Consider the following 15920-nt stretch of genomic DNA (forward strand, 5'->3'; position numbering starts at 1 on the left):
CACGCCACCCGTTCTAGTTTCAACCATAATGCTTACCACCCTGGCGCGTTGTCGAAAATGATACTATAATTATGTCAGTCTTCCTTCTTCTTCTTTTTGTAAATGCCCAGGTCTAGGATATGTCAAAAAAAGGTTACAAAATAATTTACTAAGAAAGAATCTTGAGTGATCCTGTCTGAAAAATTAAAAACTAATAGATTTTAAAAAATTAGATCTGTCAACAGCACTGGTCAAAGGGTGATTCACTGTTTGTACTCCGAATGAGTGCAGTGACGTCACCGATCAAACGGCGCGAAATATTTGTTATGCGCATCTTTGGGACCCTGTAAATTCTTTATTTGTAGATTTTCATGATTCTTTCACAATAATGTTTTATATTTTCAAGTTTTATTATTAGAAAAAAATTGAACCTTCTCCATTGCATGCAAGTGTCCCTGCGCATGCCGTTAACAAGCATGCACGCTACTTTCCCGTTTAATACCTACTGGCTGGCATGTGTATCGCAGCCTTAGAAGAAGTTTACAGAAAGAACTTACGATATTGGGTTCGGATGCTGCGGCTCCTGTGTTTCTCTTCTTTCCCCGGTTGCTTCTCTTGTACATTATAATACAGATTTATTATTTACAGTTATTGTATTATCTTAAAATAAACAAATATGTAATTAGAATATTACAAGTAAAACGTGGTTAAAAATTCATAAAATCAGGTCTTTACCGATGAAATTGCCGTTTTGTATGGAAAATTTAACGAATTTTCAAAACACTCGCATTTTCTATTATTTTTGGTAATTGTAGCGATCTTAAAATTAAATGTGTAGTCTAATACCTATGCAATAAACCATACAATAAGCTTCTAAAATAATTAAATCATCGTTACATGAATTCAATTATCACACATTACACCCGCCTCACAATGAAAAACACCCCTCGTATGAAAAAATAAGTTTTCATTTGAGAATTATTCATGAGATGGTCTGAGTGGTAAGAGAGGGGTGATATTTAAGTAAGCCAAACAATAGAATTTGTTATTTGATCCAAACACTTAAAATGAGGGTTGCTGATATTGTTGTATTAATTTGGAGATTGGCATTTAGATACTGTGATAATACAAAAATGGTAAGAAACTGATTGTTTCATGCGATTGAATTCAAATTACTAAGTAGTAAGATTAGGCAATAAGCTTCAGCTTGAATTAGCAATGCTCTAAGATTCTCATAGTCAAGAAACATTTGGAAAAGAAAATGACTGTGTAAAATTGTATTTATTTTCGAAATCTAGTTAAATTTTAAATAGGTAAGATATTTCATCCTTCTTTTGTTTTTTTTAATCTAAGTTAAGTAGGTAATTATGCTACCTCACCATTGAATCACGCACGGCAAAGTCTTCGAAGTTTTTAAGGAAATTATCGTCGTTACACAGCTAACAAACAAAGAAAAGACAAAACGCGATCGATATCGAACGTTCTGCTAATTTTAGAAAAAGGTAACATTTTAAAAGTGATTTTGGACCTAATTTACATCATGTTAAAGCTCATTTAGATTTGTTATTGGAATAACGTTATAGGTTGTATCAATACCAGATTAAAAGAGACTTAAAATCGCGGAAATCGTTTTGTTCAATTTGAAGTTCAATCTATTGTGATTTTCAAGTAAATCTAATAAATTAATCTAGTAAATTGAATCATGTTATGTTTTGTAGACGAATCTTTGGACAGCGATGGTTGCTGCGAGACACCAGGGTGTACCGCCAGCCCAGAGACCAGACCTTGGAGGGCATCAGCCAACGACGTCAGCCCCCAGAGGCGGATGGACTTAGTTAGAGCCCCTTCGTGTCCAGGGTAATTACTGTCTTTCAAAACCTACTAACGTCACATAAAGTTTTTTGCAGGCCAATATAAGCTGGCTACCTACGGACATAGTCACGTCCTACAATTTTAGGCGCTTATTTAGGTGATTTAGCAAATAATTATTTCTTAAGGGTCCATTCTTGGTGTAGGTAACTAAGCACACACTGAATAAACACTACACTCACTATCCTAATTTACATATTGAAGCTGCAAGATTTGTGCTTTTTCCATTTTTTATCTACACTTGCTCAATTTTCTAAGTATTTGAATTATCACAAGTCACTATCACAAACCTTATTATAATAAGAGAGATTGGGAAAACAATAACAATTACGCGTGGCGGCAAATAGAAAAAAACATGGCGTTTTCACGGAAAAAAACTTTGATTTATCAATACTGGATGTATCGGGGTTGCCCAATATCTCAATAAATAATTATTAACGTGGACAGCAGACACCTGTCACTTTTATATAATACACTTTTTCCTTTTTTATTTACACTCTACCAAGCTATGTTTATAACACAACGCATTTTTATAATATGCAAATTCATCCCCGATGTGAATCTTCCTAGAGTCAAACGATCAAAGTCAAAAGGTAGCCATTCTGAATATACGACTAGAGTTACCATTTAAGCTCTGACAAAAGCTCACCCACAAAAGAATTTATTGCATTTCAATTTACGTTCTATTAGATGTACTTACACTGTACTTTCTTGAAGTCTATTCTCCTTTGTACAACTGATAAGTAAAACGATATTTGCCGGCGTTAAAATAACCGACCTCCCGAAGGAAGCTTCTACGCGAAACAAAATATCGCGCAACCTCGACACCGGTCAATCATAAAATGAGTGGGAACCTAATACCTATTGATTATTATCCTAAAATAACCTACTTTGTCGAGATGTCTACCTACACAACAACACAACTATAAATCACTAGCCTGTTGAACGCTGAGGCAATGTTTTTTCGACGACCGAGTACATAAAACGAATGTATACCTATGTAACAAAATAGTACCTCTATACATTAAATAATGCAAGTAATTTTCAACATAATAATATTGCCTCTCCATTAACAGTTATTTGGAGCCAAGTATATTAAGCAATTTACCGTAAATCGAGCGTTACAACATGTTACATGCCGGTACACTGTAAACAGCGATGTCTTATTTACCTCCTAAGCTTAAGCAGCCGAAATTCCCTCCGCGTCTTCCCGTAACTTACGAAAACAAACAAACGGGCCTGAGTTTCACGAGGACCGACGCGCAACAAGTGGACTTCTTTATTCTCATCACATCTATGAAATTACGTACCTGATTCTCCCGGCGCACCTCTGAATACATTCACTATATTATCATTTATTAACTGCCCGAAAATTGCACTCAATTAGCAAAAAAAAAACGATACAACCGAATTAAAACCAAAACAAACGGGAGGGATCGATGATGACACTGTACAATATTCTTTCAACTGAACGCGACCCGGCACTCTACCGGCGTCGGTAGCTGCATATGTACTGCATTTATGTGCCTATACGTATTCATGCCTAGGTATATAATGTGCGAGTCCATTTAAGAATATGTATTTACTTAATCGATATTCAAAAGGGAAAACCTTTTCATAATTTGTAATTCGATTTTTAATATTAATTAGTTAGTATCATTTGTTATATTGAAGTTTAAAACCAGTTATTAAATGTTATGTTGATGCATTGTATTGCCTCACATACATAGCCTTTCCGTTCAGTTACTGTGTTTGTGTGTGTGTGTAACCTGTCATCGCAGCATCCCAGGTCTAGGGCATCTAGATACCTCCATCGATTTGTGAGCGATACGAATTGCGCCGAAACATCTACATATGTACGGTACGCCAATACGTATGCGAGCATATTGAAGGTGGATGGTCAATAATAATTTTGAGACCTAACGACTATCGCTGAAAGGTCGTAGTTGCATCAATCCGAATAGGATTGTTAATTTGTTTCTAAGCTAGACTGCAACATCGGGTACGGGGTGAAGGTATATCTGGGTCATTCGATGGGGCGCGGAGTGCGCATGTGCGCGACCCGCGCAGTCCGCGCATCCTTGCGCAGATCTCCATTTTGCGATTCCCCGCACCTGCAATACAGGCAAATTGCTTCGCTGCTTATTTTCCGACTTCACTTCCCACAGCTCCAAATGTTGAGTACGTAGAGCTCCTAAATTACCCCTGGTGAGTGCGTCTCAGTGAACTATGTGTCTATACCCAATGTGCCCACTACACAATCTTTCCAGTTGTTTCTCAATTTTATTGTGACTAGACTCCGATGCTTAGACTTTACAGTGTGATTCACTCGAATTCGTGTACCTTTAGCGGTCTAGATGTTAGCATTAGGGCATGCATGCTTCTCTATGTTTACCTATTCCTTGAGTGTTACGAAACCGAAGTCCTATGTCAGTGTGTCGTATCGGGGACCGGCGCGTGGAGTCCTGTGAACGTTTCATTACAGCTAAGATGTTTGTAGGGAGTTAAGATGCCGTTGCTAAGCGTAGGAGCGGAATGAGGCGTCACGAGATGCAGTGCAAAGGGGCAGAGGCCGGCGGCGGCAAGGAGGGCTCGCAGATGTCTCGCAGCGAGTCGACCCTGAGCCGCTGCACGCCGCACACGCCGCTCGGCCCGCCCGACAGCGCGAGTGTTGACTCCAACCCCATGCCCACCATCTATCGGTAACTCCCTGAGGTCGCCCAGGAGAAGACGTATACACCGCCTTTACCGCCGACACTACATGCAGCGCCGCACTGCTCGATATGCTGTGCTGTGACCTTCGCGCATACTCAGGCAAACGCTGTTCAAACTGACAACAATCAAACGATGCTAGTCTCTACTGCTAGTTACATTTTACGTTGTGACGTTCGTATACATATAATTAGGTACTTATTTTCTCTGGACTCTAACTTGTTTTCCCGAAATTTATCTTACTCCGGGAAAAGTGATGTCTTTCTAGTTTTCCTTCGAAATTAAATGAAAATATGTTTGCCTAGTGAAAACTCTACGGTAATAACTAAATATAAACTCACGACACTCAAATGCTCAATATATTTACTCGTCATTACTTTATTATTACTAAGAATTGACCAATTACGCTGAGGCTTTCGTTTTCGATTTTGAAATAACAATTTGTAGGTGCCGTACTTTGCCGTGATATTATGTTTGTCTTAGTATGCGCAAACATTTCATTTAGATGCGTATCGATTGATTACCACAAATTGTTATCATTTGGATGGTTAAGACATCATGATATGTCTTCTCCTGAAGGCAAATAAAGCTGAGAGCGCACTCCGCCCGCATCGCGCACCGCGATCGTCGCATGCGAGTAGGTACCAACAATCACGGTATCTTATACAGGCTGACAAACTCCGACAGATCTCAAAGAAAATCTAAAATCAACTGATACTGCACGGGGCTTGACAACTGTAAAAGATAGGGGTACAATCCCACTGCTTAGCTTACCCCATGCCGGTACATCTGGAGGAGCTGCGCGGAGCACAGGTATGGTAAATAGGTACCTTTTTGAATACCACAGCACAGTGTCGCTTCCCCCACCTCGTCTCATCACCTTTCCTTGTCACCTCTATACTTAGTTGCAAGCTTTCTGTCCGCCTTGGCGCTACTTATCTGGCTTTAAATGATAAAAACAAAGATTTTAAACAGATTCGAAAAGATCTATAGAAACCGCATAGCTAACACGTAGGTTAAAAGCCTTTAGTAAGGGTATCATCAAAGAGAGACAAAAGCACTTTTGTTAGTATGTAACAAAAGAGGACATATTATCCTCAAATATTGTAGATGACAGTTTAAAATCGGCGCGACGTAGGTATTGTTTTATTTTTACAATAATGCTATAGAGTAGGCAAAACTATTCACTCTCAAGGACGTAAAATGTTCACTAACAATAGATTTTAGAAAAAATTACATAGTTATTATCACCTAGCTAATTCATCATGTAGTAATCATTTAATACAAATTAATTATGTTAGTAGATTTATATTTTATAATAAAGCATTCGAAAAGTAGTGTGAAATGCTATTTTAAAATATTTTCTTAGGATTATTACATACACACTAACTTATCTACACACACAGACTTTACTTAAGTTTTTATTTATGAAATTGAACTTCTTACAATTCTTAATTAAAACTATATAAAAAAATATACATTTGCAATCTTTTAATAAAAGGCAAATAAATACTACCTACCAAGTTAGGTAAACCACCAGCAACATATGTAAACAACCAGGTTTACTAGCTGACGATAAAAAATAGTCATGATTATTAACAAAAAAACAATTTCAATTGTAAACTCAATACAAAGAAGTACAAAGGTACACTTGATTTTGTTATACTTTATTTATTTAATAATGCAATGATGGATATGATTCAACTTATCAGGGCTATACCGTAGTCTCAATTAATTACATATTGTCGTCACAACACAAAGGTTAAAGGTGTAGAGTATTAAGATACATAATCTGTTTTTTTTTGTTGGCCAGATGTCGCGCTCCAATCGCTTCTCTCGATTGTATGGATGATTTTAGTGCGAACTCCCAACAAATGCTGGACCAAGGTAAGATAGAGCAGTAAGTTTTCATATTGAGATGACGGCAAAGAGCGACCATTTTAATATAATAAAAAAATTATCAAAGCACCCAGACCTAGTTAATCTAGTTAATCAACTACTTACACTTAATTTAATGTACTTACATTACGATGACGAGTATTTTCGTAGTTTTGCGCAGGCCGTAGTCTACGACTACGAGTACTACGCTTGCTACGAAAACGTAGGTCGCAGTTTCTTCATAAAGTTACATTAACTGTAAATAAAAGTAGTTGATCCTGAATAACATTTTACTTAGTTAATGTAATTTAATTTCTAGTAAAAGAATAATAATAATCAGCGATCATACCGTCAAACATAATTTAAATTATGTTTTAAATTAAGTCTTAAAGTTCTGTAAGGTACAAAACTTTCAGTTAGTTATATGATAATGGTTCATTAATCGGACAGATTTTTTTATAGAGCACCAAATAACCTACAAAAAGTATTGCAGAGCCAGCAAGGTCATCAGGAAAACCAGGACCAATATCGTTTGAAGAAAGATTGAAGTGGCGGAGTGGGAAAAATATAAATCAAGAACAATTCAAAATGTTATCCCCGACTCTCGCAAAGAAAATGAACAAATTGAAATTAGGCCTCTTTGATAGAGGTGGCATCAATAAATTTGTTATGATGAAGGATGATTCAGAGGGACATTAGAAATATTTAGCTCTATTAGGCTAAATAAATTCTTGCCCTCATTTTTTATTTTAGTTTCCTACCTGGCTTCAATTTTAAAATGTATGAATCATTGATTCATCATCAAAATTATTTTTTTTTATTAAGATAATGATCAATGAATCATTCTTTATAATTAAATGTTGAATGTTGTTTGTTATCTTACTGAACTTTAGTTATCTTTTGTAAAGCCTATTCGTCTGGCTGTAGAGCTTATCCATGTCACTAGCATGAATAATTTGGCATACCCGCATCCCATACTTACCTATAAGTATATGTTTATTTTATTTTAATGTATCACCCAATAATATTAAAATTTGATTAAGCCATTTCATATCATTATTATTATTTAGTTGTCTGGAAGTGCTTTAAGCTTTATCCTTTTCCAATAGGTTAAATAGTACTTTATAATTGTATTTATTTTTGTAGACTAGCTTTCAGGAAAAAGTGAAAAGGAATAGTTTTTCTTATATACTTAAATGCTATACATTAGATTTTGAAACAAAGGGAATGTTCAAAGAAGTAAACTGTAGCAATAAATGTCAGTGTTAATGTGATATAAGTATTTTTGGCAACATTTTACACCTACTATCGATTTAATACCCGAAAATAAAATTAAAATATTGTTTAATCAAAATGTCGTTATAAAACGACGTTTTTTCTTTGTTTGTTCCATGATGAAGAATGATTAACAAAATAAATGTTGTCAATTATATTCCTACTTCAGAGTAATGCTGTGCGCCCCGTACTTTCCTATTGCTAGCTAAGTATTTCTCTTAGAACGTGTATCAATGTTTTTCATGTCCTTTTAAATGGTAAGAACGTTTTGAAGACATTGTGTTTCTGCCAGCAGGGGAAGTGACGGTATCCCGTCACATGTCTGGATATATGGCCAATAGTAACGCTATGGCCTCGTCCGTGACTCCCGGCCTCCGCTATAAGAACTTGGGCAAGTCTGGCCTCAGGGTTCCCAATATTGGGCTGGGTATGTGGACGATGGTCAATGAAGAAAGCGCGGAGGATATCATTATGACAGCCTTGGAAAATGGGATCAATTTATTTGATCTGTCTGAGGCCCACTGCGGTTAGTGCACATGATGAATGACAATAACACATTAACACAAGCTTTCATAGCAAGCAAAATAGAATGGCAAATAATAAAAAATATAAATTATCAAAATTGGATTAGATTTAAACGTAATGCAATTAACACATAATATAATGTTAATAACACACTTATTTACATATTAACATGCACTAATATCCATTTTAATATTATTATAGTCACTAGATATTTTGCTGGTCATTGCCAAATCATGCTAAGTTTCACTTCACCACACACATATAAAGCAAACTTACTACATCATGTGCGCTATTTTTATATGTATATCGTATAATCACTGACTTTTTTTATTCATTGCATATTCATATCGTCATAGTTTTAAACAAGCGCCAATTAAAAACAAATGATCATGGAATAATCACAGCTAAAGGCGAAGCTGAACTGGGCAGGATCTTGAAGAAAAGAAACGTGAGAAGAACAAGCATTATTATTACTACGAAAATTTACTGGAGCACCAAGTGAGTATGATACAATGTTTTGTTATTTTAACCACCAACATTCTGGATACAATGTATTGTATTTATTTAATCCTATGTATTATATTTTATTTATTTATATTTTAATTGTCGCATAAAAATAACATGACAGGCACTGGATTTTGTTTATCTTTGTTCTTTACCACACAAAATAATATTAATTTTAAATGTATAGGATAGGTATAATAATAATTATTATAATTTTATAACGATCGCATTCTAATTCGTATTATAATTATGTGTTAAGCTAACTTGATACCTTTTGTATAGCACCCATGGACACAGAGAGTTAATATTTTTACAATTAACACAAGATGAGTGGAAACGCTAGTTGCTATTGAATTTATTTAGCTAAATGATACTGAGACCTAAGCTTCACGTAACATGCTTGATGCTTCTCAAAGATTTTAGAAAAAGTGACAAATATTTATTCAACTTGCTTGTTTTGCAGATCTGATGAGAGAGGTCTCTCTCGAAAGCATATCATCGAAAGTGTAAAAGCATCTCTGGCTAGACTTCAAGTCGAATATATTGACGTAGTACTTTTGCACAAAGTAGATCCAGTCTGCCCAATGGAAGGTGGGTACATTATATTTGATTTTAAAGCACTATTTTTAATTGGCTATTTGTATTTATAATCTCTCCTTGATTTCAGAGCTGGTGCGTGCTATGAACTTTGTGATAAATCAGGGATGGGTGATGTACTGGGGCACAGCTCGTTGGTCTCCCTCAGAGGTTTGTATTCATTATTTTATTTTTTGTCTTATTTAATGAGAAAATCTTAATTAATTCTTACTTTTGAGTGGTTATTTCCTAATTAATTTCACAGATAATGGATGCTTACACAAACTGCAGACAGTTCAACTGCATCACGCCGATAGTTGAACAGACAGAATATCACATGTTCTGCAGGGAGAAGCCTGAACTCTACATGCCAGAGTTGTATCACAAGATTGGTGTTGGCAAGTATTTATAATTATTTTCAATAAAAGTATTGTAAGTACATTGGAATGATATAACATATCGTTACTTTTTTTCAGGAATGATGGTGTGGTCAGCTATCACCACGGGCAAAGGGCTCGGCCGTGAGGAGATTACTGGACTCTTCGCCAAGTCCCGCTTCAACAGGAAATATAGCACCTTCAGTTGGTGCGAGGAAGACCTGGCGGTTCCAGAGGTATTTTTTTTCTTTCATGATTTCACGAAGAGAGAGAGTATGATGTATAAATGATACATATTCTTTCAGATGCGTAGCTCTGGCAGTAAGGAACAAGTAACTGGTGAAGAACCACGCACATACGGTGACAAGCTTCGTGATCTTTCCAATCTGGCAAACTCACTAAGTACGTACCTATAAGAAGCAAACAACATCTTCCATTTTTGGCCTAATTCTGTACTCAATGACACATAATTTTTCGTTATTTAGACTGCTCTATGAGCCAGCTGGCAGTAGCTTGGTGCCTGAAGAATGAGTCGGTGAACTGCCTATTACTAGGCGCCACCAGTGTGGAACAGTTCAAAGAAAATATACACGCTTTACAGGTAACATTTTCCTAAGGATATACGAGTACCTGCTTAAATTCTTTACTTGATTTCAGTTTGGGAAAAGAAATCGTGTTTAGATGGTGGAGACACTAAGAGACCAAGTGGCAATGGAGGACTGATGTACCCAAAGTAGTCTTTATTTCAACAGTGTCATGTCACGTTTGCCTGCCTTTATATTGTTCTTTATTAATGTGTAATTTCTGAGCAGATAGTGCCGCAGCTGACTCCGTTGGTGATGATCGAGATAGAGCGTCTGCTGGCAAACAAGCCGCAGAGGCCGCCCATGGTGTCTACCCTGGCCATGCGCAACCAGCAGAACAACACAGTCCGCATTGATATGACGTAAGTCTTGTGGAGACTCCATTTCCAAATTATTTCATTAGCGCTTACTCGTCAATTTTTTACTTTTCATATAGGTATAGCATTTCATAGGCCAGCAACGCAGGCTGCGGGTGTTTGTGGGCGGCGGTAATCATTTACCATTAAATGATCCGTCTTTTCGTTTGCCTCCTGTTCCACAAGAAAAAGTTACAACGCAATTCTGCTCCCCAAATTCTTTGACACGTTTCTTCATGAGACCAATCAAATGAAAACAGTTCCACAATTACCGTTAGCTGGAATATATGAAGATGATGTAGAGGTTAGGTTATGGCTGGTTTGCTTGCTCCCAATTCTTGAATTGAGTGTATGTGTTCATGACACAAGAAATGCGAAAGGTTCTTTAATGCTTTATCCCTAAGTTCCACAATCACTAGCCTTCTAGTCCAGCTAGACCTACGCCAGCGTATTTTATTTATTCACATTAGCTTCGTGATGTTCCAGAGGTGTCACATCGTTATTGATCACATTTCCCACTTGGTGTTGCAGCGGTGTCACATCAGGCACTGGATCGCCCAAGCCGGAGGGCGAAGGCGCCGAGGGCGAGGCGTCCACCCCCGGCAAGGAGACTGGGCGGGCCTTCTGTGAGATCCAGTGACCGTGGTGGCGCGGAAGCACTGACTCTGCTTCCAAATCTAGCAAATCAAAGGTATAAGTCTCCAATCCATATACTTTCTTGATAAGTTTGTCATCACAGGTTAGGTTTATAGGATACAAGGAAGAGGGGCAGCCACAGTAGGTAACACAGAGTCGTTCAGGTGAGTGCCAGGAAGAGGTGCAGCAACCGCAGTTAAGGAACGGCTGGGACGAACAAGGATAGGCGCATCCAGCTCGTAAGCTTTGATAGGGTTACACTGGTTGAGGCGCTCCTTTTCAAGACTTGGAAGCCTGCGGGTAACGAGCCATTGGACGTGGAGAGGGTCATTAATTATACACATATTTTCTACTTTGCCGAACATTTGCACGAGAACGGTTTGTCCAAAACATATGAGTTTGGTATTATTTAATGCAGGATTAAATGCCCTTCAACCGTCAGGAAGACCACTTTTCGATAGGGTAAGTCCTTTACGCGGTATAACCGGAAAACCGAAAAAGCGCCCCTTTTGAGGGTCCCCACCACTTAAGCACAACTCCGTCGAAGTCGAAAACCTAGGAGAATCTTTATGGGCAACTAATAAAGCCATTAAAACACTAAAATCTTTAAAATTTAATTCATTTTTGTGTTTAATTCTACTGGCCTATCTGTGCAATTTGACATTTATATTTTCTTGATATGATAATAATTTATTATTCTTCATTCCAGGAATCACTTAAGGACTCTAAACCTAAATTCTTTTTAAACAATGCCGGCGAAGTCATCAAACGCACAGGTTAGGCATTTAAACCTGTCTTGATTACATTTCATTATTTTCAAATCAATTTAAGTTTCCTTCTTACAGTCTTGTCATCTATTGAGATTCAATTCATAATCAATTTCATCAATCAAAAATGGAAAGGCGTAACTCCTATCCCTAGTTGGATAAAACGGACCTTGATTTTCGCTTTTTTTCCAGAGCAAGACGGAGTATCAACAGATGTGGTGATCTCTGTATCTTCCCTGAAAGGCAAGCAGCCCGCCAGCGGCGGCAGCAAGGTAAAGAAGTCCAAGTCAGATACTGCTCGTCCGCGCTCCGCCTCGCTCCAGCGGTCCTCCTCGGGCCAGCTGTCGGTCGCCCGGGACCGACGCCGCTCCCGTCTCGAGCTGGGGTCTCCTGCTGACATTTAGCGCTACTAACTTTTCAGTTGAGTCGCGATACGACACAATACAAGTGTGAAATACTCAACCTACTACCAAAAATCAAATCAATGCTTTTAAACCCTGAAAGGGATGGACTATGTGAAATTATGCCAAATTACCTGGAACTGTTAATTAATAAAGGATGTGAATACAGCATAGTTTTAGATACAGTAAATTGATATTGTTTAGGTGGATACTACGATGGACGGTCACACCTGGTGGTGAATTATGGTCTGTGATTATGAATGATTACTTGATTGTTCGATTAAAATGTATATAAAGTGGAGTAATAAAATCACTGTAGTAGAATATAATTCACTCTTTGTGGTAAATGGTAAGACTGTAGCATAAGATTTATGTCAGTACGTAATAACTAGAACGAGATCGTTTTAACGGCCGATCAAGTAGCTCTTGGTAAGGTAAGTACTGTTATACAATCTTTCCTATTTTTCTTAGAAAACTATAGTAGACTGGATTTCAATCAAAGTAGTAGGTAGTTTGAAAGAGACAACTTCTTCACATTGAAACGAATAGCGGAACACCTTTGAACACCGTAGAACTTATTGTGTCCTAGATATTAAGTCAACGAGCAAAAACTTAGAGCCGTTACCACACAGCGGTTGTATAAATGATTCCTTTGAATTCACTAATAGAGAAGCCGAGTCTTTTAAAACACTTTGCTGATAAAAAATTGCTTACACTACGCTTGTTTTTAAAATCTGGCTTAAACATAATTAAGTTATATTTGATTTATTCCACTCAAATTTAAGTAACGAAATTAGTTCTCGGAAACTATTTTTGTGTATTTCATCTAAATCAAACTTTCTTAATGACTAGTTATGCTACTTCGGCTATGCTCAATTAGGCACAGATTTATATTTTATAGACACAGCGCACTTAGATACTACATTAAATGTTGTGTAGAGTGGACTAAATGGCCTACATACGACATATAAATCGGTACCTATTGTAGTCCTTTTATTGCTAAATAGCGTTCCTTGAATAGACCACTAGCGACATTGATATGGGTCGCTGGCCAGCAGCATTGGGACGTACTAGGTATACCTTAAGGTAACTTACCACTTGGTAGTAAGGTAAAACATGTCTAAAATATTATATGTTATATGTCATGGTATAACTACCAATTTTTTGTTACCATTAAGTTTCTGTTATTTAGTAAAATATACAATAGTTAGCAAATAATTAAAAGTTGTATTATCAATTCATTATACATATAATTACTATGTATGTATTATATAAATTATGAAATTACCGTTGTTCTTTAAGAATATTACAATTTAAATTCAATGTTAGAGAATTAATTCGATTTAACTTAGAGAGTAAACAAACATCTTACATGAAGATGCATCAGAGTCCACAGTACCTGTTAATGTTATATGAAATAGTTAAATGTTAATGATAATAATTGTTTCAATGTGACTTTTTCCGTGTTATGGTATTGTAGTAAAATTTTTAAGTAATTATACATGTATGTATTTTATAATAGATTAATAATATAACATAGAAAATTTGGAAAATTCGACACTACCTATATACCAAAAACAATTATATTGTATTATCTCGTAACTTTCAATATAATAACAGTCTATTTGATGTCTAATAACGTAAACAAATTTAATATCAATGTTAGCCATATATAGTCCAGTAGAATTAGCTTTTAAATCGGAAATAATTCCTACAAAAGATTTTATTGTTTTAATGGCTTCATTGGTTGCCCATTAAGAGTCTCCTAAGTTTTCGACTTCGACGGAGCTGTGCTTAAGTGGTGGGGGCCCCCGAAAGGGGCATTTTTTCGGTTTTCCGGTTATACCGCGTAAATGACTTACCCTATCAAAAAGTGGTCTTCGTGACGGTTGAAGGGCACTTAATCCTGCATTGAATAAGACCAAATTCATATGTTTTGGACAAACCGTTCTCGCGCTAAAGTTCGGCAAAGTAGAAAATATACGTATAATTAATGACCCTCTCCATGTCCAATGGTTTGTTACCCACAGGCTTCCAAGTCTTGAAAAGGGCCACCTCAACCAGTGTAACCCTATCAAGGCTTACGAGCTTGATGCGCCTATCCTTGTTCGTCCCAGCCGTTCCTTAACTGCGGTTGCTGCACCTCTTCCTGGCACTCACCTGAACGACTCTGTGTTACCTACTGTGGCTGCCCCTCTTCCTTGTATCCTCCTGCATGACTACGTTGCCTAGCCGTATGCCTGGTCTAAGGTTCGACGCCAAAAATCAACAACAACAAGTTCATATTAAAACGCTGAAGAGTTTTTTGTTTGTTTGTTTGAACGCGCTAATCTTAAGAATTACTAGTTTGATTGAAATCATTATTTTTGTGTTGAATAGCTCATACATTGAGGAAGGCTATAGGATATATACAATCACTCTACGACTAATAGAGGCGAAGCAGTAAAGAAAAATGTTGCAAGCACGGGAAATAGTATTTAAACTATTTTCACTCGTACGAAGTTGATTTTGTGGCGTCGAACCTTGGACCAGGCATATGGCTAAGCAATGAAATCGTACAGGAGGGTACAAGGAAGAGGGGCAGCCACATTAGGTAACACAGAGTCGTTCAGGAGAGTGCCAGGAAGAGGTGCAGCAACCGCAGTTAAGGAACGGCTGGGACGAACAAGGATAAGCGAATCAAACTCGTGAGCCTTGTTAGGGTTACACTGGTTAAGGCGACCCTTTACAAGGCTTGGAAGCATGTGGGTAACAAGCCATTGGACGTGGAGAGGGTCATTAATTATACGTATATTTTCTACTTTGCCGAACTTTAGCGCGAGAACGGTTTGTCCAAAACATATGAATTTGGTCTTATTCAATGCAGGATTAAGTGCCCTTTAACCGTCATGAAGACCACTTTTCGATAGGGTAAGTCCTTTACGCGGTATAACCGGAAAACCGAAAAAATGCCCCTTTCGGGGGCCCCCACCACTTAAGCACAACTCCGTCGAAGTCGAAAACTTAGGAGAGTCTTAATGGGCAACCAATGAAGCCATTAAAGCAAAAAAATCTTTTGTAGGAATTATTTCCGATTTAATCAATTTTTGTGTTTAATTCTACTGGCCTAATATTCTGATTCAGATTACTAGAAATATTTTATTTATTGTTATTGTACTTCGAAGATAATTAAACCTATTTAGGCAATTTTACTATTTCTAATAGGTACCCTTGTGTATGTATCACAAGATTCATCTCTCATTTGTTCTTTCATATCATTAGATTAAATATAAGGCTCAGGCCTTCAGGATTTGCTAAGCAACCACCTCTTAGATACGATTTTTTAATGTTTAAGCCAGGAATGTAACCAAAATATTAATTAAATAAAGCATGCGTATACAACATTACATTGTTTCTTTTATCCGCACGGAAACAACCAGTCATCTATTAAGATGTGTTGGCACATCCAGTCGTTAAAGTAGTAAGTGGGTAGGTAACCGAG

General features: G+C 37.1%; 1 protein-coding gene across 8 annotated transcripts in view; it reads left to right on the forward strand.

Moving 5' to 3' along the window:
* The window catches only part of Hk (potassium voltage-gated channel subfamily A regulatory beta subunit hyperkinetic), a 29744-nt gene extending 13935 nt beyond the window's left edge, over positions 1-15809 (forward strand). For 2 of the 8 annotated variants that reach the window (XM_028311655.1, XM_028311656.1), the window contains 15 exons: positions 1698-1836; positions 6374-6447; positions 8009-8239; positions 8643-8736; positions 9206-9333; positions 9410-9489; positions 9584-9716; positions 9795-9931; positions 10001-10097; positions 10181-10296; positions 10508-10641; positions 11167-11326; positions 11981-12047; positions 12231-14111; positions 15551-15809. In XM_028311655.1, coding sequence (XP_028167456.1) covers positions 1698-1836; positions 6374-6447; positions 8009-8239; positions 8643-8736; positions 9206-9333; positions 9410-9489; positions 9584-9716; positions 9795-9931; positions 10001-10097; positions 10181-10296; positions 10508-10641; positions 11167-11275 — 1472 coding nt within the window. In that variant the 3' untranslated portion in view covers positions 11276-11326; positions 11981-12047; positions 12231-14111; positions 15551-15809. Of the gene's footprint in view, positions 1-1697; positions 1837-3906; positions 4057-4348; positions 4551-6373; positions 6448-8005; positions 8240-8594; positions 8737-9024; positions 9043-9205; positions 9334-9409; positions 9490-9583; positions 9717-9794; positions 9932-10000; positions 10098-10180; positions 10297-10507; positions 10642-11166; positions 11327-11980; positions 12048-12230; positions 14112-15550 lie in introns of those variants that run through there. The other 6 variants (XM_028311657.1, XM_028311658.1, XM_028311660.1 and 3 more) reach the window with 6 other exon arrangements.
* Positions 15810-15920: the final 111 nt, after the last annotated feature.

The sequence above is a fragment of the Ostrinia furnacalis genome, unplaced genomic scaffold, assembly GCF_004193835.3.
Source record: "Ostrinia furnacalis isolate ACB-3 unplaced genomic scaffold, ASM419383v2 OfSCF3526, whole genome shotgun sequence".
NCBI lineage: Eukaryota > Metazoa > Arthropoda > Insecta > Lepidoptera > Crambidae > Ostrinia > Ostrinia furnacalis.